This window comes from Pseudorca crassidens, chromosome X (genome assembly GCF_039906515.1).
Source record: "Pseudorca crassidens isolate mPseCra1 chromosome X, mPseCra1.hap1, whole genome shotgun sequence".
NCBI lineage: Eukaryota > Metazoa > Chordata > Mammalia > Artiodactyla > Delphinidae > Pseudorca > Pseudorca crassidens.
In genome coordinates, this window is record NC_090317.1 from 39,698,926 (window position 1) to 39,724,927 (window position 26,002).

The 26,002-nt window shown below is 36.3% G+C and overlaps 1 protein-coding gene across 3 annotated transcripts in view; it reads left to right on the forward strand.

Moving 5' to 3' along the window:
- NUP62CL (nucleoporin 62 C-terminal like) overlaps positions 1–26,002 on the forward strand; it is a 68,659-nt gene that overhangs the window by 18,681 nt on the left and 23,976 nt on the right. For 2 of the 3 annotated variants that reach the window (XM_067722782.1, XM_067722783.1), the window contains 6 exons: positions 11,707–11,811; positions 13,222–13,323; positions 17,546–17,705; positions 24,546–24,696; positions 24,954–25,003; positions 25,148–25,282. In XM_067722782.1, the coding sequence (XP_067578883.1) occupies positions 11,754–11,811; positions 13,222–13,323; positions 17,546–17,705; positions 24,546–24,696; positions 24,954–25,003; positions 25,148–25,282 (656 nt within the window). In that variant the 5' untranslated portion in view covers positions 11,707–11,753. Of the gene's footprint in view, positions 1–7,703; positions 7,834–11,706; positions 11,812–13,221; positions 13,324–17,545; positions 17,706–24,545; positions 24,697–24,953; positions 25,004–25,147; positions 25,283–26,002 lie in introns of all 3 variants that reach the window. The other variant, XM_067722784.1, reaches the window with a different exon arrangement.

Below are 26,002 nucleotides of genomic sequence, written 5' to 3' on the forward strand. Positions count from 1 at the left end.
TCTAGACAAATTGGCCACTAGTAATAATAGCGTTACACTGAAATGTTTTGTTCAACTGTTTAATGCTTGTGTTTACCAAGCATTTTTTTTCACAATCTGTTGATATGTTCTGTTTTCCTTTTTTAAAATAAAACTTCTGAAATGAAATTTATCAGGAGGTACGATAAAACAGGAAAGAACATTTCTGGAGTAGTATAAAATTTTAGAGAATATTAATAATGTAGTAATAAGTGAGTTATATGGCATAGTTGGGGAATGGTAAAATATTTTGGCTGGTAGAGACATTTTGCATGCATGGGTTACCAGTTTCTAAATAAGTCAGATTCAGTAAAATGCATTTAACCTATACTGAACATTAATGAGAAGACATTTAGGATCTTTCTAAACCAAAATGCAGTTAATAAAAAGTACTGGTTTATAAGCCACATAAGCTTGGTTTTACTGTAGATGCCTCAGATATTTTAGAGCTTGAGAAATACACTGAGTGAGATATTGTATACATTTTACTTTATGGTATATTTTATTGAATTACATATTCATAGTAATGGTTTCAGAGCTTTTGGAAACAACCAAAAAGGTAAAATATGTAAAAAATTATAGATAATAAACAACTTATTTATAATTTGTATTTAGTAGTGATAATGTAACCAATTTTGATTGGTTGGTATGGCATTGTAGGACACAAAGAGATGAAGTGGAGCATTAAAATCATTATGATGCTAGAATATTTGGTCACTACCTTGGGGGGCATTATTTTAATTGTGTACAAATGAATTTTTGATATTACAAATAATACATATCTGTTATCAATAAAAAAACAACCAGGAAATAAGTGTTTGAACTTTGGCTCTGTTGTTTACTAGTTCTCTGACCTTGGACAAGTTACTCTAAGCTCTCAGTGCTTGGTTTGCTCATCAGTAAGTGCTCAGCGTTTTACCTTGTAGGGTTGTTGTGAGGATTAGGTAGGTAAGTGAATATAAATAACTGCTTAGAACCTTGTCTGACATGTATATAATAGGTATTCAATAAACGTTGGCTATCTTTGTCGTTTTTATGAAAGTATACATTTCCCCACGGTGTTAAATATGTTGGATATTATCCCTTTTGTTTGTTTGTTTTTTAAGCTTTGGTAGTTTAACACTGAAAATAGTATCATAGCATCATGTTCATTTACATTTTCCTTTATTAGTAGTAAGGCTGACTTCTCTTCAAATGATTGATTAATTGTATTTGTGTTTTTTTCGTGTGTTTGTGTGTGTGTGTGTGTGTGTGTGTGAGAGAGAGAGAGAGAGGGAAATTGAATGAATTCCCTTTTTGTATCTTTTGCTCAGTTTTCTGTCTTTTTTTCTTTTTTGGCGGGGGGGGGGGCGCACCATGCGGCTTGCGGGATCTTAATTCCCCCAACTGAGGATCGAACCCAGGCCCTCGAACCCGCGCCTTTGGCAGTGGGAGTGTGGAGCCCTAACCATTGGACCACCGGGGAATTCCCTGCTCAATTTTCTAATATGGTGCTTATCTTTTTCTCGTTTATATGCAGTTGCAATAGCCTAACGCTTTGATATTTGTATAAGAAGTATTTTTGTACCTATGATTTCTGTTGGTGACAAAGTCACAGGTACTACTAACCTACGTGGTTTGTTACCTACCTTTATAACTAAAGAAAGTGCTCAGGTTCTGCTAGATGTTAGTGAAAATAAGGACGTAATTCCCCTCCCCCCCAAAAAGAAGTATTTTCCCCAGTTTGTTTCGGTTTTACTTTACTTAGTTTTATAGATATTAAAAGGTTTTAAATTTTTAAATTAAGCTTTTTATTTTGACATAATTGTAGATTCTCATGCAGTTGTAAGAAAAAATAAAGAGATCCCACATACCCTTTGGCCACTTTCTCCTTGTGGTAACATCTTGTGAAACTATAGTACAATATTGCAACCAGGATGTTGATATTGGTAGTCAAGATATAGAATAGTTCTCTCACCACTAGGATTCCTCATTTTGCCCTTTCATAGCAACACCTACTTCTCTTCTGCTCCCACACTCTATTTAACCCTGGTAACTATTAATCTGCTCTCCATTACTGTAATTTTGACATTTCAAAAACGTTATATGGATGGAATCATACAGTATGTAATCTTTTGGGAATGGCTTTTTTCACTCAGTATACTTCCCTTTAGATCATCCAGATTGTTGTGTGAGTCAGTTGTTTGTTTTATTGCTGCATAGTATTCCATGGTATGGATGTCAATTTGTGTAACTATTTGTCATTCAAATAATTTTTCCTCCGTAGGTCAGATGACATTTTTCTCTTGCTGTTTTCAATATTTCTTCTTTGTCTTTAGTTTTCAGAAATTTAATTATTAAGTGTCTTGGTGTAGATTCCTATCATTCTGTCATCAAGTTCATTGATTCTTGTCTCTATCCCCTCTGTTCTGCTGCTGAGTCCTTTTGCTTGGCTTCAGGTTTGCATTTTGGTTATTGGTTATCTGGTTATCTCAAATTTCCACTTGACTCTTCTTTATATCTTCTATTTCTTTGTAGAGATTTTCATTTCTTTTCTTTTTCTTTTTTTTGCTAAGGGTATTTTTTCTTGTGTTTCAAGTGTGTTCATAATTTCTTTTTGATGCACTTTTATCATGGATGCTTTGAAATATTTGTCAAATAATTCTAACATTTCTATTATCTTGGTATTGTCTTTTTAAATTCCATTTGAGATCTTTCTGGTTCTTGGTAGGAAGAGTGATTTTTAATTGAAACCTGGACATTTTCTTATTATGTTATGAGACTCTGAATCAGATTCAAGACTTTTGCTTTAGCTGGCTTTATGTGACATTGCTCTGGCATGAGACAGAAGGGTTTCACTGTGTTACTGTAAGGTGGGAGTAGAACTTCATTTTCCCTAGTCCGTCTCCATTGCTACCCAAGGCAAGGGTCTCCTAGTTACTGCTGGGCAGGAGTGGGAGTTCCTGCTCCTGATGTGGTTTCCACTGACACTGTGAGGACATGGTTCATTAACTGCTGGCAGAGGTAACATCCTGGCTCCCTACTTGACCTTCTCTGATACCATCCTGGCTGGGGTACTGGGACACCTCGTTATAGCCTCACAATGGTGGAAGTTTAAGTTCCTCACTTGCTGTTCTCTGGAATAGGTAGGGAGCGGGACCACACTTTTTTCTGTGATGTTTGGTTATTGTCTAAAAGTTTTCTGTCTTGTTGGTCTGCCCCATTCTTGTCTTTTGTCTAGAGAGCAGGTTTTTGTTGGGTTTGGTTTTGTTTTTCTATACCCATTGTCATTTCTGACTGGCCAACCTATTCAACTCCGAGCCTGGGAAATACAAGGCAGAAAGAAAACCCATGGAATTCATTACCATAATGTTCCTTGGGTCTCAAGATCCCTAGTTGATTTGCCTTCTCGCCACCTTTCAGGGTTTTCTTGTTCATTTTATATATAATGTCCAGGGGTTTAAGCCATACGTAGTGGGAGGAATAGGGAAAGTACATTTTCCTGGAAATGGAAATCCTTAAGATGTAAATTTTTATGTTGTCAAATCTCTCATTCTTCTGAGTTTCTCTCTCTGGACTTATTTGTATAGGCCTTTTTCACCTTAGGATTCTTAATTCTTTTTGTTCTTTTATGGTTTATATTTTTAGGAATTTCCTGCCTTCCTATTGATTACTTGAACATTTATAGAATTCCATTATATTTTTAGGAATCTTTTTTCTAAATGATTAGTGAATTAAACCATAGTATTTCATTAAATGGCCATTTTTTCCCTATTGATTTGAGATGCTGCCTTCCTCATACACCAAATTATTATATATGCTTGGTTCTGCTTCTGGACTTCCTATTTTGTTCTATTATCTGTCCTTTCTTCCTCTAGTATCACCATTTCGTTATTGTAGCAAGCCCCACTATCTTGTAGTGTATGGCCACCTTCCCCCATTCTGTTAAAAAAAATGCCTATTTTCTATGGCTAACAATTCATTAAGCTAGTTGACATTTTCCTCTGTTCTTAAACATGAAGGAATTAAGGCTGATTTTGTTAGCCTTATAGCACTAGATGGAGAAAATTATGGTATTGAACCCTTCCTCTTGTCCAGTGGTTCTCAACTGGAGGCGATTTTTGCCCCTTCTCCCAGAGGATATTTGGCAGTATCTGGAGACATTTTTGGTTGTCCAGACTGGGTGAGTGTTACTGGCATCTAGTGGGTAGAGCCCAGGGATGCTGCTAAATACTTTGCAGTGCACATAAAGGAAAATTTTGTTGTCCTCAACACACAACCTTTTGACACCAAATATATGGGAGTTCTTCCCACACCAACCAATTCTCCAACTCTCCAGACACCAAATGGGTGTCCTACAATTCAGCTATGATGCTCACCACCTGGAGGTAGCACAGACCCCACAGGGTAAGGGCTCAGTTCCTCAAGACTGTCCCCCACTTCAGATATCAATTGCAAGTCCCAGGTTGTCACCTGTACTTCTGACCAACTGACTACAAACTGGGGGTGCCTGTGACCCCTCCCTCCTTGGGTTGGATGATTTGCTAGAACAGCTCACAGAACTCTGGGAAACACTTGACCTAAAATTTCTGGTTCACTATAAATGATACAATTTAGGAACAGCCAAATAGAAGAGATGCGTAAGGCAAAGTATGGGGGAGCAGCCCAGATCGTCCATGTCCTCTCCAGGCACGTCACCCTCCTAGCACCTCCGTGTGTTCACCAACCCAGAAGCTCTCCAAAGCCCTTCATTTAGGGTTTTGATGGAGCTTCCATTATGTAGGCATGATTGATGAAATCTTTGGCCTCTGGTGATTGAACTCAATCTCCAGCTCCTCTCCTCTCCTGAGATGTCAGAGGGTTAGGCTAAAAGCCCCAACCCTCTAATCACTTGGTTGGCTCCTCTGGTAACCAGTCTCTCAGCCTTAGGGGCTTTCTAAAGTTCACCTCTTTGACATAAATCAGGTGTGGTTGAAAGGGACTTGCAGAGGCTCCTTTCACCTTTATTGCTCTCGGAGCTATTTCTGAAACTGGGGACAAAACCCAAATATTATAACAGAAGATGCTTCTATCTCTCTCCTCACTTAGGAAATTACAAGGGTTTTAGGGTCTTTGTCCAAGAAAGGGTACAAAGACCAAATATGCATGTCTTAAATCCCAGCATGGGACAGTCCTCCATTGTCCATTATTATCGGCCCAAGCTGTCAGTAGTGCCATGTTGAAAAACCCTGTTCTAGCCCTATGATTAGGAAAATGAGACTTTGTCTTTTAAACCCTTCCTTATTTAAGAGTCAGGCTCCTTTAGCTTAAAAGCACATCATATTAAATGGCATTTGTTTCCTTAGTTACCTTTGGGTATGTGATTTAAGGTCAGGCCCCTGAAATTATGCCAGTATCTGAGACAGATGATCAAGACTTTAAAATATGGGCATAACTTGAGTGTAAATTTAATTAGCGCTAGTGAAGAGATTTCAGTAATACAGTCAGTTACAAAATAAATAATGCAAAAAACAGTCACTTTCCCATGTTTAAACAGTAGTAATTGGGAAATATAATGGAGGAATTTCCCATTAACAATTTCAACCAAAGGTATGAAATGCCTAAGAATGAACTTTAAAAATGTGCATGACCTATATGAAGATAACCATACAGTTTTACTGAGGAATATAAAAGACATGAAGAAATGAAGAATACACACACTCGATAGTACAGGAATGTCATTTAGTTCTAAATTAACCAACACGTTGAACATAATTCTTATAAAACCACAATGGGAATCTTTGAGGGAAGGAAAGGAAGGAGGGACTTGACAAGGTTCTAGAGTTTAAATGAAGGGGATAAGTGCATGAGACTAGTCATGTCTTGTTTTTTAAGAAAAGTAATGATAGTGTACTTGTAGAAAAATATATGAAAATATATTGTAAATTTATTCTCTGACTATAAGTTTAAAATATTTAGTATAAAAAATAAATGAATTCTAGTGCTTCAATAATTGGAACTCTCTTGTGGAACAGGGATAGAAGGAAAAATCAGTGAAAAATTTTAAAGTACAGAAACAAACCTGGGTTTATGAAGATGACATTTCCAATCTGGGGAGAGAGGATGGAGTAGTGAACAAATGAATTGCAATAGCTGGCTAGCCAGGTGATTTGGGGGAAGGGGATTATGTTTTGCTTAAAAAGATTAACTGAAAGAAATACTAGGTGAATTAAAGATAGAAAATGAAACCATAAATATTTAAAAAGCATAGGTGAATATGAAAATGTGTAAATAATATTTCTTGGGTTAGGGAGAGGACCATTTATTTAAGTATAATTTTAAAATATATAATATAGTCTGTCAAATGATTTAAAATTAAGACTATAAAAATAGTATAAATAAGTATACTGCCCCCATCTACCCTGTATTACTCCCTTACCCCTTCCCCACCCCCTCTATTCAGCTAGCCACTGTAATTGTATGTATCCTTCCAGAGTTTCTTCATGGATTTGCTAGCAAATAAAAATATATATTCTTAGCCCTCTGCCTTTTTAAAAAATAATATAAATGAGAGTATACTCTGCACATTATTCGGTACCTTGCTTTTTAAACGTAAAACTTAATACACTTATTTTAAACATTTTGTAGCTCTTTTCACATCAATCAGTATATGGAGAGCTTCCTCAGTATTTTTTATAGCATCATAGAATTCCATGGTCTGGATGTGCTATAATTTATCTAACCCTTTGCTGGTGGACGTTTGGGTTGTTTCCTCTTTTGCTAATATAAACAGTGGTGCAATGGATCTTATTTTACATGTCATTTTGCAGGTGTATAAGTATATCTTTGTGGATAAATTTCTAAAAGAAGTATTACTGGTTCAAAAGATAGATGCATTTGTAATTTTTAAAACATTGGCCACTTATTTTGCATAGGGGTTATACCAGTTTACACTCCCATTAGAAATCTCGGAGGCTGCCCATTTCTTCACAGTGTCCTTAAACAGAGTGTGTTACCAGTTTTTTTATTTCTCCCCATCTGTTAGGTGAAATTGTTCTCAAGGTAGTTATAATGTGTGATTTTCTCCTAAAAGTGAAGTTGAACACCTTTTATATGTTTGAGGGAATTTTGAAACATGATATGGAGACATAAACCATAAAGGAGAAAACAATGGAAAGATTTGACTACATAAAAAATAAAAACAAAATCAAAAAAGCAAATGACAAACTGGGATTAGGAAATATTTGCAACATTTGACTAAATAGCCTCAATATATATATAATACTTTTATTAAAAATCAATAATAAGAAGACAATACTCCAATGAGAAAATGGGCAGATGACATGAATAGGCAATTTTGAATGAAGAAATTAAAGCAGCCATTAAACCCATGATAAAAATTTAGCCTCACTGGTAGGTATTGAATTAGAAATATTAAAACACCTTTGCTATAATTGGTTATCTCTTTAAAAGTATACATGTGGTGCTTCTCTTAAATGAAACATAGGGATATTCCATGATACATATTTTAAATAGTTGGAGGTATGTGGTAATGTTCCCGGTTCCTTCCTAGCATCTCCCCCCTGTCCCCAAACCCCCGGTGGCCCTAGATGTTTTGGATAGCAGAGTCTTACATCATATATTGTCATGAATTGTTCAACAGTTGGATACAGGTATCAATAGATTCAAATGCAGTTACTTATTAAGCACTTTTTCCTTTTGAAAAGGAAGAAGAATATCTGTAATTATGTATTGGAAAATTATGTATTGGAAAAGGTTGGCTCGATTCAGCATAAATATTTATTGAGTACTTACTATCACGTGCCGTGTGCAATGATCTATAGTGAGGATGAAAAGGTAAACTTTGTTTTCAATTAACCAATTAAGCTTATTTGTGTCTTCATGTACTTAATTTCTCTAGCTTTATTTCTTTTATAGATTTTATTTTAAATTTTCAAGAAGAGTCCAGGTAATTTGTTTTCTGAAACTTTATTCCAGACTTCTATTTATTACTTTTTCTCACAGATTTATTATTGTATAATTCACATACCACATAATTTACCCATTTAAAGTGCACAATTAATTGGTTTTTAGGATAGTCACAGAGTTGTGCAGCCATTACTGAAGTCAATTTTAGAACATTTTCATTACCCACCGAAGAAACGTCATACCCATTAACAGTCGCTGCCCGTTCTCTTCTTACCCCAGTTCTGGCAACCATGAATCTGCTTTCTGTCTCTATAGATTGCTCTGTTCTGGACATTTCATCTAAATAGAATCATACAATATGTGGTATTTCGTGATTAGCTTCTTTTACTTAGCATGTTTTCAAGGCTCATCCATGTTTTAGCATGAATCAGCGCTTCTTTTTTATGGCCAAATAAAATTCCATTGTATTAATATACCACATTTTATTCATCCATTCATCAGTTGATATTCATTTGGGTTGTTTCCTTTCATCTTTTTCTGTTATGAATAATGCTGCTGTGAACATTCATGTACATATTTTAGTGTGGATATATGTTATCATTTCTTTTGTTTGTATACCTAGGAGTGGAATTACTGGGTCATATGGTAACTTTATGTTGAACACTTTGAGGAAGTGCATACAGTTTTCCAAAGAGATTACACTATTTTACATTCCCATTAGCATTGCCTGAGGTTTACAATTTCTGCATATCCTTGCTAACACTTGATATTATGTCTTTTCGGTTATTGCCATCCTAGTCGATATGAAGTAGTATCTCGTCGTGGTTTTGATTTGCAATTCCCTAATGACTAATGACATTGAGTATGATTTCAAGTGTTAGATGGCCGTTTGTATCAAAAACCTTGCATCTTTATGACCATTCTTTTTTTCTTTTTTTTTTGGCTGCACTGCGAAGCACGTGGGATCTTTGTTTCTCAACCAGGGATCAAACCTGTGCCCCCTGCAGTGGAAGCACAGTCTTACCCACTGGACCGCCAGGGAAATCCCCTGACTATTCTTTTGTAGTCACCATCTCCTTCTGACCACAGCCTGGAAAGGATCTCTACTTTTAAGGATTCATGTCCTTAGATTTTGCTTACCTGGATAATCCAGGATAATCTCCCTCTTCCAAGTTACTTAACCTTCACTTCATTTGTAAAGTCTCTTGTCAAGTAAGGTAATATGTTCACAGACTCTGGGTATTAGGATGTGGCCATCTTTGGGGACCATTTTTCTGTCTACCATACCATCTTAACAATATAAAATTATCTGATCCATGAACATGAGAGCTTTCTGTTTATTTAGGATGCCTTTAATTTCTTTCAATAATGTTTTTTATTTTTCTGGATACAAGCCTTACACTTGTTTTGTTAGATTTGTTCTTAACTATTTTATTCATTTTGAACAATCGTAAATGGAATTATATTCTTAATTTCATTTTTGGATTGTTCATTGATAATATATAGAATTGAAATTTATTTTTATATTGATCTTGTATCCTGCAACTTTGCAGAACTTGTTCATTGTTCTAATAGATTTTTTTTATTGGAGTATAGTTGCTTTACAATATTGTGTTAGTTTATACTGTACAGCAAAGTGAATCAGCTGTACTTATCCATACATCCCCTCTTTTTTGGATTTCCTTCCCATTCAGGTCACCATAGAGCATTGAGTAGAGTCCCCTGTGCTATACAGTAGGTTCTCATTAGTTATCTATCTTATACATAGTATCAATAGTGTATATATGTCAATCCCAATCTCCCAATGCATCCCACCCCCCACTTTCCCCCTTGGTATCCATACATTTGTTCTCTCTACGTCTGTGTCTCTATTTCTGCTCTGTAAATAAGGTCATCTATACCAATTTTTTCAGATTCCACATATATGCGTTAATATATGATATTTGTTTTTCTCCAGATTTTTTTATGGGTTCCTTAGAATTTTCTGTATTCATGATCATGTCATCTGTTTATAGAGATAATTTTACTTCTTACTTTGCAATCTGGTATCCTTTATTCGTCTTCTTGCCTAATTGTCCTGGCTAAAACTTCCAGTGTGTTGTTGAATTGAAGTGGTAAGAGCAGACATCCATGTTTTGTTTTTGATGGCAGTGGAAAAGTATTGTTTTTCACTGATAAGCATGACGTTAGCTGTAGGTTTTTCATAAATGCCCTTTATCATGTTGAGGAAGTTCCCTTCTCTTTCTAGTTTGTTGAGTGTTTTCATCGTGAAAAAGTGTTGGATTTTCTCAGATGCTTTTTCTGCTTCTATTGAGATGATCATGTATTTTTTAAATAACAGCATAATTGAGGTATAATTCATATATCTTAAAAGTCACGCTTTTAAACTGTGCAATTCAGTGTTTCTTTTAAACATATTCACAGAGTGTGCAACTATCACCACTATGTAATTCAAGAACATTCTCATCACTGCAAAAAGAAACCCTGTAACCATTAGCAGTCACCTCCCATTACCTTCTCTTTCCAGCTCCTGGTAACCACTAATATACTTTCTGTCTATGGATTTACCTCTTCTGGACATTTCATATAAATGGGACCATACAATATGTGGCCTTCTGTGTCTGGCTTCTTTCATTTAGCAAAATGTTTTCAAGATTCATTCATGTATCAGTACTTAATTTTTCTGATCCTCAGGAGGGCTCTTTTCAGCCTTCTCTTTCCCTGGTTATCTCTGCTAAACTGGCTGGCCTGCAGCCTAAATGTTGCTCTCATGAAGCTTACTTCCTCTTAATTGCTTACCACCAAAATCTCTATTTTTTTTCGAGAGAGTCCTTTGGCTTGAACTTCCTCATACTCTGTTTCAAATAAAGTCAGTTCTTCTGGACATAGCTTTCTGTTCTTATGGGCTACCTTTATCCCTGGGCAAAATCTTTGAACCAGTGCTTTGGGTGCTGGGCAGTGACCGTTGCTTCTGATCTTCTTGCTTCTCTCTTCCGGCATGCAACCTCAGCCCTACAGGTAAGCTGGGGCAGGGCAGTCAGGGTGATTGATGGGGCTCCAGCATTGCAAGCCTACTGTGCCTGGTGTAGACCCTCTGCCCTATGAGTGGGGGCTGACTGGAGGAAAGGAGCCCCTCAGCTCTTGGCTGTACTCACCAGGAATTTCAATCCTTTAACTGTGTGTCAGGGGTGATGAGGAATGCTGGCTGCTTCCCCTCCTAATGAGATACTATATTCATTGGTTGGGAGCTGAGGGAAGAGGGAGTCCAGTCTTCTTGGCGACTCCTGCCTGGAGTGTAGCTTCTCTCAAGGGGAGCAAGGGGATGGAGGGAAGAGCGTGGGTTATGATTCATATGCTGTAGACTCTCACTTGTATTACTGAATTTTAGCAGATTTTCTTGAATAAATGTTTCTTTATTTGCTGTACCTTCAGGACAATTTCCAGAGATTTCAATTTTTTTAAAAAAATATTTTTTACCAGTTATGGTTGCTTCACTGGGGAATGGGTCCCTAGGACTTCTTATGTCACAAATTTGGAAGTGGACCCCCCTGTTAGGTTGCTCACTTTTTTAGTAGAGTTTCTTTCTTATGATGGTGCTAGAAGGCTGGCTATACTAAGCAGTACTGATGAACTATTTTTTAAATCGTAATTTTACTATGTCACATTTATTAACTATCAGGGTACTTGATTTTCCTTGCTTTGTTGTTATTTCTCCATATAAGTGAAGTTTGTTATAATGGTGTTTTACTTATTAAAAATTATTTTTATTGACATATTTTTCTGCTTGTTACTTTAATTTAGGGTTGGTTCCAGCATCTACTGTTGCTACCGCTACTAGTTCAAGCACCATGCTGTTTACCTCATTTTCAAATGTTTCTACCTCCACTGCTGCTACTGGACTCTCATGTAAGTTACTGGTTGCAAAGAAAATACTATTATTTCGCATCAGGCCACTTAACTCAATTTGCCAGTATAAGCTATGGATCTCCGACGTCTCATAAATTATCATTATGCTTGATCCCGTTTGTAACTGTTGATATCAATAGTAGCTTTGCTAAAAACCTGATTGTCATGGCTTTCACTATGAATTTTATATTAACATGATTATTACAGCCATGATGTTCATCATTAGAGTTTGTTATTGTAATCCTAGCAGTAATATGGCCCTCCCAAAGCCCTGTTATAGCAAGCCTGTCACCATTTCTGGGAATAAAACTTGCCAGGAATTGCTGATGCCTAGTTGAGCCTGAAAAATGCCGGCCGCCATCCCCCATTGCCTTGTGCAGTTGGCGTAGGTGGAACATTAGTTGAAATTGCAGGTTGCCACTTGAATTGTATTTTCTTCCAAGTAGATACAGTTCCACTCCTGAGACATGACTGAGATTCTGGAAACCTTTTGATATATGTAAGCAATATCCTTCTCAAGTATAATAGATTTTGTGAATATGACCATGTCTGAGGTTGGGAGTTAAAATTATTGAATGAATTCCATTTCCAATCAAAAACTTGACTTCTGACCTTTTCTTAAAAATTAATTAATTAATTTATTTATTTATTTGGGACTGCACTTGGTCTTTGTTGCTGCGTGCAGGCTTTCTCTAGTTGCGGCAAGTGGGGGCTACTCTTTGTTGCGGTGCGTGGGCTTCTCATTGCGGTGGTTTCTCTTGTTGGGGAGCATGGGCTCTAGGTGCGCGGGCTTCAGTAGTTGCAGCGTGTGGGCTCAGTAGTTGTGGCTCGCGGGCTCTAGAGCTCAGGCTCCGTAGTTGTGGCGCACGGGCCTAGTTGCTCCATGGCATGTGGGATCTTCCCGAACCAGGGCTTGAACGTGTGTCCCCTGCATTGGCAGGCGGATTCTTAACCACTGTGCCACCGGGTAAGTCTGACTTCTGACTTTTGACAGGTTTCTTTTTTCTTTCCTGTCTTTGATGTCCTTGCCTACAAAATGAAAAGAAACCTTGACCACAGTGTTTTTAAAATCAACTTTAATGAGATATAATCTACATGTCATAAAATTAATGTAAGTGTATAGTTCAGTGATTTTTAATCAATTTACCGAATTGTGTAACTCTCACCATAGTGCAGTTTTAGAACATTTCTATCATCCCAGTAAGATCTCTCAGCCCGAGACAACTACTAATCTGTTTTCTGTCTCTATCTATGCCTTTTCTAGACTTTTCATATAAATGGATTGACTGTAGTTTTTTGAGGCTTAGCCAAAGTTACTAAAGGACTCAGATGAAAAATACCCTATATAAATTCTTCATTCACTGTTTTTGATTAAAAGAATAATAGGTAATATTATGTTGTTCTCTGCAGTTGGTGGTGCCCCTACAACTTTGGCTGGAATGCTTGGTGGTACAGCATTGGGATTTGGATTAAATTTCCCTGGAGCAGGTGGAGCAGCTGCTGTTGCATCTAGTAAGATTTTTAGAACTACTGGGATGTGTTTGAATGCTCACTGGAAATGTACTGCATAACAAAAGCAGTAAGTAGGTTGTATTCCTTAGCTTCTAGGACTAAGAAGGTTTTGATCATCTCACCAGCATATCCAAAAGGTACATCAGTATTGACAATTGCCAAAGGGTAGAATGAGACAGTTGATGTCAATGAGATTACTTCTTTGAGATGACCATAATCAAAGCTGCTATCAAACTCTTGTCAACTCTGAAACTTAAAAATTCTTATTATTGACCATACTATTTAAAGTGACCCAGTACACTGGGATTCATAGAGTTTTATTCTCTAAAAGTTAATTTAAGGTTTGACCTGTATTAAAGTTGATCCTCTCCTTAAGCTGATTACAGGAGTTTCTGTGGACCTATCCTAAATTTGTTTCTGCCAGTTAGGCACTAGTTAGGTTGTAAATTAAAGAAAACTTGGTTATCCATTGCCTTTTAGCTGTTGTGAGCTGGGTGGTTAGAGGTCAGTTACTACTTAAACCTACCATTTAAGTCAGACTCCACTTTAGGGAAGTCTTGTTTGTTCTGACTTTTAAAAGTTTACTTAGGGCTGAAATGAATCTTTATTCAAACCTGTCATAAACTAAAAGTCAGTCCTTGTTAAGTTTAAAATAATTATTCCTAAACAGAGATGTAAACCATCTTTTGCATGACCAACACTTAACTGAATTTCTACTGTGTACTCGGCTAACTGGCCAACCTATGAGCATTATGAAGGGCATGGCTTGAGAATTTTATAAGTAACCATATTTGCAAGAAATATAACACATAGTTTCCCTTATAAAATGCTGAACAAAAAATTGATTCTTTCAGTCGTGGGCGGAGTCACTGAAATATGAATTTGCAGGCTTTTTGGTGACTCTGCCATAACTCATCCCCTACCTATCTGAGTCTTAAGATTCCTTCCTGCAAACTGGTACCTTTGCTACTAGCCCATCCCATCCACCACTGCCTTATGTACTTACCCACCTCCCCATCAGATATGTCTCAACTCAATACCCCCAACCCACTGTTGATTTTTTCCCCTACTCACCTTTCCTTCCCCCCAAGTATATTTACTTGCTCAGATTCTTCATCTCACAAATTAGCCCTGTAGGACAGCTTTCGGGTATCTGTATTTGTAAATTTATAGCCATTTGAGATTATTCTCTGCCCTAGGTATAACCAGCAAGTTTTAAGAGAAGCTTGCTTGTTATAAATCTCATCTTTTGCATTAGTCTATGAAAGTAATGATGTCCATTCCTAGCATGGAGTAAGATACATAGTTGTTGATCAGAGACAAGATAGGAAAATTGGATAGTAAGATCTTTTAAAGGCTGGTCTCACTATTTTATGTAATGATTTTTAAGATCATCAGAGTGAGATTTATTTAAATGTAAATCCAAATTTGGTATGCAATTATTTTCTATTATTTATAGAACAGTGCTTCCCTTTTAGTACACAGATAACATAGAGCTGACTGTATTTAGTTTAGACCAAAGTTGTAACTTGCAAAATCAGACTGTGATAGAACCTTCGTTCTCAAAACCATTGCTTCTTTTGGTATTAATTGAAATATTATTGTTATTTGAATATTGCCTACTATGCCAGAGCTAATTTATACCTTTTAAAAATACCATGAAAATAAGGAACAAAGATAAATACTATATAAACAGTTTAAAATAATCATACCATTTTTTTATGACTCAAGAGTCCTTTGTGTTTAGACTGACAGGTATTAATTTCCTGAAGGTATCGCACAGCATCTTTGGAGAGCTGTTCATTTGTCTGTTAACCTCTTTCTTTAGTGGTAGTGATGGTAGTTGCTTTTTTAAAAATTATAAAAACCATACACACATGCATATATACATATATCACACCCTCTAGAGAAAACAGTTTGGTGCTTGTCTTAACAGGCTTTTTTCCAAATGCTTACAAACATACATTAAATTTATTTGTTTTACAAAAATGGGATACACACAGACATAATCATAGAATTTGCTGTTTTCTCTTAAGTATACGTTATCTTTGGACATCTGTCCGTGTCAGGAAATTCTGACTTAAAAAAAAAAAATCTTCTTTGGGTGAAGATAAGCTCCCTTACAACAAGGACTTGTTTTTTTCTTAATTGTTTTTCTGGGTTTTTTTGCCTTGAATATAGTAGTTACACAATGTTAGAATGAATTAATCAATAAAGGGGGGGGTCTTGATAATGTCATTAATTTTCAGCATTTCTGGGGAGGGAATTCTTTTCAAATAAGACTTTTTATTCTCAGATGAAGAGCATGGTGACCACATGGCTTTAAAGAATGGAACGTGGGATCCAATCTTTAACCTCTCCAGTGTCCTGAGTGATAGTGACCCCGGCATGTGTGACTGGGCATGGTCTTCTCTTGTGGTGCTCATTCTACTTTCACAAAAGCTAACCAAAAGAATGGGGGAATTATTGTAAGGATCCTTGTGGCCAAAAGGGAAATGAAATCTTATGGAAATCTAATACAGGTATTATCGTGGCAATGAACTTCAAGGAATGTGGAATTTAGAAGTTGTTCTAAAGTCAGCTTTAGGGACCTCCTGGATCTAATATTGCATAAACATAATTCAGCTATTTTCCTTTTGCCTGTTTTTTTCTTTTTTTAACTTCCTTTTGGTTTCTTTACCTCTTTTTCTGCTTTATATTCTTAATTTTGACTTGCTCATGACTCTTTAATTCTACTTTATGTTTTTCCTCTGTCAGTCCTTTCAGCTCCCTTTGCCTGTTGTCTGATTCTTTCTACATACTTGGAAATATTTCCAAATTTCTGCTTAGAGTCTGATTCTTTCCATATTTCTGGAAATATTTCCGTATTTTTACCTACTGTCTGATTCTTTCCACAGTTCTAAATATTCGAAAATGAGATCTGACCTACCTTATCCCTGTTTGGCTAGAGCTTTTTGTGTCAGACCCTCTTATAGGCTGCCAGTAGCATATGGGATGGCTTCCTATACTTCAGATGCCCACCCTTGTCAACTGTGAACTAGGATCAAAGGACAGAGTTACTGAAATAAAGAATGGGTGTCTGAGCCTGATCCCTCAGCAGGAACAGAGTAGGCCAGTTTCCCTAAGAATAGGCAGTGCATGTTGGCAGTCACCATGATGTATGTATTTATCTAGGGTGGCAGTTAACCTGAAAGTATTGTTAATTGGGAAAACAAGGCTAACGTAAAACAAACAAATAATTGTATACATGTTATAATATATTTTTATAACAAATTTCTTGTTACAGAAGCAGCATTTATTAATTATAAGAACATTTGAAAATACAGAGAACCAAAAAGAAGAAAACACTTCCAGTCTCCACCAGCCACAATTTTCTGTGCATTGTTTGTTAAGTGCTCACTGTGTAAGGAAGAACCAAAAGTGCTATAAGAGTTCAGAAAACCAAGAGATAACCATGAGTAGAAGAGAAGTGGACAGTAAACATGGTGAAGGAAGAATCTGAGCTCGGCCATGATGTGAACTGAGAATTTCATGTACAGAGACAGGGCATTTTAGTAAGGGTGTAATAGAAAAGACACATAGAAGAGAGGTCTGGGCTGTAGACAAAACTTTGAGAGGCTTTTAACTATAATACTGGCTAAGATGTATGCCTACTATGGGCTATGGTGTAGAGAAACAGGCAGTCTCCCCTATTGATAGGAATGTAAATTGGCAAAGTCTTTTTGGTAGGGGAATTGGAAAGTTATATTACAATTTAGAGCATGCTGACCCTTTGATCTAGCAATTTCATTTCTAGAAATTAATTACACAGATATATTCACATAAGTATGCAAAGTTATAGATGTACAGAGATTTTGTGTAAGATTGCAATTATTCTTTCCTTGCAAGTTTAGCAGAACTTACCGGTGAGGTCATCTGGGTCTGGAGTTTTCTTTATGGGAAGAGTTTTGAGGATTGATTCAATTTCTTTAATGGTTATGGGTCTGGTTAGGTTATAAAATGTATTTTTCTATACATTTATCCAGGATTTTAAGTTGTTAGCAGGAAGCTTAATCCAAATACCTGGCCTGCCATATATTATAGCAACATTGAGTTAAAATCATACAACTTGGAGTTCAAATTCACATTAAAAAATACTTCTATAGTTTTTCATCCTGAATAATCAGGGACTGAATTTAAAAATTCCTTACTTATTACTAACATTATACACTTTATTTTCCAGCTACAACGTCAACCATCACCACTACCACGGTCACCACCACCAGCACCAGCACCAGCACCACCAGTAGCTTTACCATGAATCTAAAACCACTGACATCAACTGGCATGAATAACACTGTTCCATTCGGCATGATTCCTAAACCTTTTACTTTGACCATTAGGTAAGCCTATTTGAAAATTCGTGTGAGTCTCATTTTCTTTGTCATATAGAAGGCATAGTTTGCTTGTACATCTTTAGAATAGTGTTTGAATGTTAGGTAAATGACTCAGAGTCAAGGAGCAGTTAGGGAAAGAATTTCTGTTGCTTAGGAAGTTGAACAACGAAAAGGATACCATTGTCTTCTGAATACCATTATAATACAATTATTACTATTGCTAATAATAGATAACATTTATTGTGCAATTACTATATGTTTAGAAATATTACAGTGCTTTACAGCATCATACCATTTAATCCTCACAATAACCTTATGAGGTAGGTACTATTTTTGTTCTCATTTTATAGATGAGTAGACTGGAGCACATAAAGATTTTATAATTCACCTCTGGTCACACACTTGGTAATGGTTGAGCCAGGATTAAAATTCAGGTAGTCAAGCTCTAGAGCCTGTATTCTTACAATTTATGCCATGTTCATCTCTAAGTATTTGGGTTTTTTTTTTTACAACTTTATTGGAGTATAATTGCTTTGCAGTGTTGTGTTAGTTTCTGCTGTACAACAAAGTGAATCAGCTATATATATACATATATCCCCATATCCCCTCCCTCTTGAGCCTCCCTCCGACCCTCCCTATCCCACCACTCTAGGTGGTCACAAAGCACCGAGGTGATCTCCCTGTGCTATGCAGCTGCTTCCCACTAGCTATTTATTTTACATTTGGTAGTGTATATATGTCCATGCCACTCTCTCACTTCGTCCCAGCTTACCCTTCCCCCACTGTGTCCTCAAGTCCGTTCTGTACATCTGCATTTAATTAAACTTTTTATTTTGAGTTAACTGTAGATTCACATTTACTTCTAAGAAATAATACAAAAAATTCTGTGTGTACTTAACCTAGTTTTCCCCAATAATAATATCTTGCGATACTATAGTACAATATCACATTCAGGATACTGACATTGATATAGTCAAGATATAGAACAGTTCCATCACAACAAGGATCCCTCCTGTTGCCCTTTTATATCCACACTCGCTACCCTCTTCTCCTTTCCCTGAACCTGGGCAACAAGTGCTCTGTTCTCCATTTCTATGACCTTGACATTTAAAGAAATGTCATACAAATGGAATCATACAGCATGTGACCTTTGGGAACTGTTTTTCCCACTAAGCATAATTCCTTGAGATAAAGTTGTCATGTGCATCAATAGTTTGTTCTTTTTTATTTCTGAGTAGTATTCCATGGTATTATAGATGTGCCATCATTTGTTTAACCATTCACCCATTGATGGACCTCTAGGTTGTTTCCAGTTGGAGACTATTATGAATAAAGCTGCTATGAACATTTATGTACAGGTTTTTGGTGAACCTAAGTCTCATTTCTCTGGGATAAATGCCCAGGTGTACAGTTGCTGGGTGATATGGTAGTTGCAAGTTTATTTTTTTAGGAAACCGCTGTAAATCTTTTCCAGAGTGGCTGTACCATTTTACCTGCCCAGCAGCAATGTATGAGAGATCCACCTTGTCCACACTGTTGCCAGGATTTGGTGTTGTCACTATTTTTTACTTTAGCCCTTCTAATAGATATGAAGTGGTATCTCACTGTGGTTTTAATTTGCATTCCCCTGATGACTAATGACGTTGAACATCTTTTCATGTGTTAATCTGCCATCTGCATGTTTTCATTTGAAGTGTCTTTTCATATCTTTTGTCCATTTTCTACTTGAATTTGTTTTTTGACTGAGTTTTGAGAGTTTTATGTATTCTAGATACCTGCCCTTTGTCAGATATGTGGTTTACAAACATTTTTTCTAACTCTGTAATTTGTCTTTTCATCTTTTAAAGAGTATTTCACCAAACAAAACTTAATTGATGAGGTCTGATTTATCAATTTTTCCTTTAATGAATTGTGCTTTTAGTGTCAAGTTTAAGAACTCTTTGCTTAACCCTAGGTCCCAAAGATTTTCTCCTAATTTTTTTCTAAAAGTTTTATAGTTTTACATTTTATATTTAAGGTTGTGATCTCTTCTGAGTTAATTTTTATATAAGGTGTGTGTTTTAGATTGAGATTCTTTTTTTTTGGGTGGGGGGTCTATGGATGTCCAGTTTTTTCAGCATCATTTGTTGAAAGGCTATTTTCTTCCATCGTATGGCTCTTTCACCTTTGTCAAAAATCAATTGGACGTATTTGTGTCAAATGCTTTTTCTGCCTCAATTGATAGGATCTTTTAAGATTTTTGTTCTTTAGCTTCATGATATGGTGAAATATAGTCAATGATTTTCAAATGTTGAACCATCCTTGCATATGTGGAATAGATCCCACTTGGTCATTATGTATAATTTTTTAATACATTTTTGGATTCAGTTTACTAGTATTTTGTTTGTGGGCTTTCATATCCAAGTTCATGAGAGATATTGGTCCGTAGTTTTGTTTTCTTTCTTTTTTAAATTCTGTCCTTGGTTTTGATATCTGAATGTTACTAGCCTTATAAGATGATCTGGGAAGTATTCCCTTCTCTTCTATTTTATAGAAGAAATTTTGTAAAATTTGTGTTAATTCACTAAAAGTTTGGCAGAATTCTCCAGTGAAACCCCTTTTTAAGGAGCTTTTAAATTATAAATCAATTTCTTTAGTGGTTCTAGGACTATTCAGGTTATGTTTCATCTTCCATGAGTTTTAGTAGTATGTGGTTTTCAAGGAATTGGTCTGTTTCTTCTAAATTGTGGAATTTATGAGTGTAAAGTTGTACATATTTCCTTTTTGTCCTTTTAATAGCTATAGGCATACTCCCCTATTTCATTTCTGATATTGGTGATTTGTAGCTTTCTTTTATCAATTTTATTCATCTTTTCCCAAAGGAGTAGCTTTTATTTCATTGATTATTCTCTATTATTTTCATTTTCAATTTCATTGACGTCTACTCTTTATGAATTTTTGCCTTCTGATTGCATTGGTTTTATTTTGCTCTTTTTTCTTGAGGTATGAACTTAGATTATTGATTTGAGACATTTCCCCTTTTGTAATGTAAAGCATTTAGTGCTATAAATATCCTTCTTAGCACTGTGTTAGCTTTGTACTACATCTTCTATAATGTTGTATTTTCATTTTCATCCAGTTCTATGTACTTAAAAAATTTCCCTTGTGAATTCCTCTTTGACTCATAGATTATTTAGAAGTGTGTTAATATCCAAGTGTTTGGATATTTTCTTGTTTTTTATTTTTATATTGATTTCTAATTTGAGTCCATTATGATTGGAGAGCATGCTCTGTATGATTTCAGTTCTGATATATTTGTTCAGATTTGTTTTACGAGCGGGGATATGGTCTTTCTTGGTCAGTGTTCCATGAGCACCTAAAAATTGTTTTCTGCTCTTGGGTAGAGTGTTCTATATATGTCAATTAGATTCTGTTGCTTCACTGTATTTTCAGATCTGTATCCTTGCTGCTCTAGTGCTTCTTTTCAGTTGTGGAAAGTGGCTTTTTGAATTTCCCAACTGTAATTGTGGATTTGACTATTTTTCTCTTTAGCCCTATCAGTTTTGCTTCATGTATTTTGGGGTCCTGCTGTTTGGTTGGTACATATTCAGGATCATTAGCTTTCCTGGTGCTTTAATTCCTTTATTACTATGTAATGTTCCTCTTTGACTCTGGTAATTTTCTTTGCTCTCAAATCAACTTTATCTGATATTAATATAGCCATTTATTTTTAACAATTAATCTTGCATGTATATCTTTTTCCATCCTTTTACTTTCAACATGTGTTCTTGTATTTGAAGTGAGTTTCTTATAGACAGCATATTGATGGATCATAATTTTTATCCATTCTGCCAATCTCTCTCTGTTAGTTGGTATATTTAGCACATCTACATTTAAGGTAATTATTGATGTGTTAGGGCTTAAGTCTGCCATTTTATTATTTTGTTGTTGTTGTTTTTTGTTACCTCTGTTTTTTGTTTTCTGTTTCTCTTTTTTTAAACTTCCTGTGGGTTATTCAGACATTTTTTAGGTTTCCGGCTTGTTCTGTTTATAGTGCTTCTGAGTATATTGCTTTGTATAGTTTTCTTACTGAGTGCTCTAGGTGTTGCAATATACATATGTAACTTACAACCATCTAGCCATAATGACGTTTTACCACTTTGGGTAAAGTGTAGAAACCTTACTTCCGTTTAGTTCCCTTTATGCTTCTTACCTTTTAAGTATAGTCGTCTCAGGTATTTCCTCTATGTACTTTGAACACCACATTCCATGGTGTTATACTTTTTTGCTTCAACCATCAAATATGATTTACAAAACTCACGAGGGGTAGAATAGCCTATTATATTTACCCTTTTCCAACCATTTAGCTGTTCTTCTTTCCTTTATGAAATTCCATGCCTTCTTCTGTTTTCAGTTCCTTTCTATTTCGCCAATATTCAAGGGTAGTTTCGACAGCAACAAATTCTCTTTAGTTTGCTTTGCATAAAAATATCTTTATATTCCCTTCATTTCTCAAGGACATTTTCACCAGATATAGCAGTTGTGGTCAACAGTTTTTTTCTTCAGTACTTGAAAAATGTTGTGACACTTGCTTCTAGCCTCTATGGTTTAAGATGAGAAATCTCCTGTCATTCAAATTAGGGTTGTATTTTAAGTAATGTGTTGTTTCTCTCTGGCTGCTTTCAAGATTTTTTTCTTTATTTTTAGTTTTCAGAAATTTAAGTATTATATGTCTTAGTATAGATTTCTTTGAATTATTCTCTTTGGGATTTGCTCAGCTTCTTAAGTCTTTAGGTTTATATCTTTTGACAACTTTGGGAATTTTTCAACCTTTATTTTTCAGAATACTTTTTAAATCTCATTCTGTCTTTTTTTGTCTTTGTATAATTCTCTGATGATAAGTATGTTACCTCTTATTACCATCCTCCAGTTCCTTGAGATTTTTTTCATTTTTTGTCTCTATTCTCTCTCTGCTGTTCTGTAAGTTCTATTAATTTATCCTCAAGTTCACTTATTCTATTCTCTGTCATCTCTACTCTAGTATCAAACCCTTCAAGTGAGCATTTATTTCAGTTATTTTTCTTTTCTTTAATTTCCATCTGATTGTTTTTCATAACTTCTATTTCTTTGCTGAGGTTTTCTTTTTTTTCATTTGTTTCCCCAGACTTCATAATTGCTTGTTGGAACATTTTTTTGATGGTTGCTTTAAAATTCTTTTCAGATAATTCCAACATCAGATACCTCTCAATGTTGGGATCTCTAGGTTGTTTTCTTCTCTTTTGAGTTGTCATTTTCCTGGTTCTTGATATGATGGGTAGTTTTCGATTGTATCCTGTACATTTTATCTATTATGTTAGGAGATCTTGGTCCTATTTAAATCTTTGTTAATTAGGGAATCCTTTTGTTAAGGTGTAGTGCAAAAGTTGGGTACGTTTGTATGTTCAGCTTCCCACTGCACCCTGCCCACACCACCTCAGCCAAAGTGGTGCAGTGACTCACACTGCCTCAGTGCAGATGAAAGGTGTGGAAGTTCAGTTCCCCCTCCGCCCTGCTGACTCATTCCCCATGAAAGTGGGGGAATTGCATCGTACTACTTCATTGCCTCTAGTGGGGTTATAAGCTCAACTCCCATCTGGGCCCCAGGGCTCCCAGAACAAGAGGAAGCGGGGGACTAACTCATATTGCTTAGTTGCTGCAGAATTTCAGCTTCCTATTGGGCCCCACTGACACAGGCGGAGGGGGGAAGCAAGATGTCAACTACTCTGCCTCATATCACTTCATTCAGCCTCATTGATGGTGGGTTGGTATGGAAGCTTATCTCACTACTGGGTCCCACTGACATAGGCTCTGGGAGACGGGGGACTAGAGTGCTGACTGAGGCTCTGGGAGAAGGGGCACAGAGTGCTGGCCCTGCTTTGCCCTGCCTCAGTCAGTCTTAATTTTTCCAGTGGATATAGAGGTTAAGCTTTCCACTTAGCCTTGCTGACATAGGGGTGGTGGGAGGTGGAGTCCTTATTAGCCCGAGTTGCATTACCTTGTTCAGTTTTAATGATGCCAGGTGGGTATACAGGTTCAGGTCTCCATTGGCCGCCACTGACACTGAAGACAAGGGGTGAAGCCTCATGGTAACTAACACTGTCTCACTCTGCCTTATTAAGTCTTGTTGCTGCTGGGTGGGGATTTAGGTTCAGCTTATCATTGGACCTCGCCAACAATGCCCTGGTGGGGTAATTGGAACACTGCCTGCCTCTGCTGGGCTGGGAATTGATGATCAGCTCTCCACCCAGCCCTCCCGACACTGCCCCAGCAGGGAATCAGAGCATTGCCTGGTTCCGCCAGTCCCTTGATGGAAAATAAGGTATCTGTTCAGCCTATTTGATACCACCTGGTAGGGGAATCAGAGTTCCCCTTAGTTCTGCCCAGTGGAGGGTGGAAGATCAGCTGCCTACTGTGCCATGGATACTGCTTAGATGGGGAGTGGATCACTTTGACTAAGAGCTGAGGGGAGAGGGAATCCCATCTCTTTGGCCGCATAAATGCAGAATGGAGCTTACGTCATGCTGAGTTGAGGGAGAAGGAAGGGAGCAGTTTGTGGCACAGACTTTAGCTGTTCTTACTGAAATTTAGTAGATATCTTAATAAATTGTTATTTGCTGTATTCCATTAAGATAATTTCCAGAGAGTTTGAATGGTTGTTTTTAAAATAATCTTTACCAGTTATGGTGGTTTTGTTGGGGAGCAGGTCTGAGAAACTCCTCATGTGCTGTTTTCTTCTTTAAGTCCTCATATGTTGCACTAAAGTATAAAAGAATCTGATCATACTTTTGAAAGTATGATCATATGATCATACTGTATCCTTTTTTTTAGTGAAATCATAACTCCTGTGATGACATATGGTCAGCTGAGTGGTCTGGTAAACAAATGGAGCCTTGAGTTAGAGGATCAAGAGAAACACTTTCTTCACCAGGTCACCCAGGTCAATGCTTGGGACTATACATTGATTGAGAATGGTGAGACGGTAAGAAGATATTCTCATTAATCTACCTGCATTGTACAAGTACTTTCAGATGAACACAGGAGAATAGACCTGTGTTTAGTGGTTAATTTTTCCTTCCAATATTGGTGATAAACTTAAAAATATTTTCTGTAGGTAATAAGTGCCCTGAATTAGGAACTCTTTCATACTTCAAGTGTATATGAGAAAAAAAATACTACTTTAAAATTACAATGTAAATTCAAATATTTACACTATTGTATTCTTATTTTCCTTTATAGATTATTGCTTTACATGGAGAAGTGCAAAAGGTGAAACAGGATCAGAAAAGGTAGAATCTTAGATTCCCTAGGTTGAAAGATTAAAGATCTATTTCTTTGTCCAGTTGTTTTTCCTTGTTATAGTTTATTGACATTTATTTTGTCACTCCACATTCCTTTCATCAGCCCTTCTATTGACTTGTTATTTTTTTCAGGCTGGAGGAAGAATTGTATTTTATCCTGTCACAGCAGAAAGAACTAGAAGATCTCTTGACCCCTTTAGAGGAGTCTATAAAGGACGAGAGTGGGTCTGTTTGTCTGCAGCATACAGATGAGGAGCGTGAGAGGATGTAAGCAACTGAATAAAGATTGAGGAATGGGGCAGGACTTAGCTACCAAAAAAGGGAAAAAATGGTATTGAAAGGCAGGGAATAAAATAATTGGTAGAAAAGTGCAAGTTCTGGTAGTTGCCATTTATCACCTTATTTGACTATTATCTTTTCAGACTGCTTGAAAATGAAGTAATCATTCTGGCAATTTTGTTTTATAGCATTTTGTACAATGTTATTAATCTCAAGCTTATACATGACCACTTATATAAAGTTTTTATATTTGTCAAATTTGTTCTTAAATCAGAAATACCAATTTTATATATGTGGTGTCATGATATTGTGGAATATTTATGATCTCCTATTTATACCAACTCTTTTAAACCTAATGTTCCTTCAGTTGCTTCAGTGATAAATCCATTTCCTATTTTAAAGGCAATTAGTTAATCTGGGGGCAAACTGCATGGCTTTTAAACGTTGAATGATTTTGTCAATGTCTTGGGCTGGATATATTTTATTTGTGTGTGATTTAGTCTTCACCTTTGGTCAATATATTGCCAATGTTCCCACAGTAACTCTATCTCTTTGGACCTGAGATTTGTTAATCAGGCCAAATTATAAAATGCTGTTAGGAGAACTTGTATGAATGGCTACATAAACTAGATTGAGGTTAAATCTGACTCATTTTATCAATGGCTTATTAGTGAGTCAAGACTGAGCTTATTTTTTAAAACCTTGCAA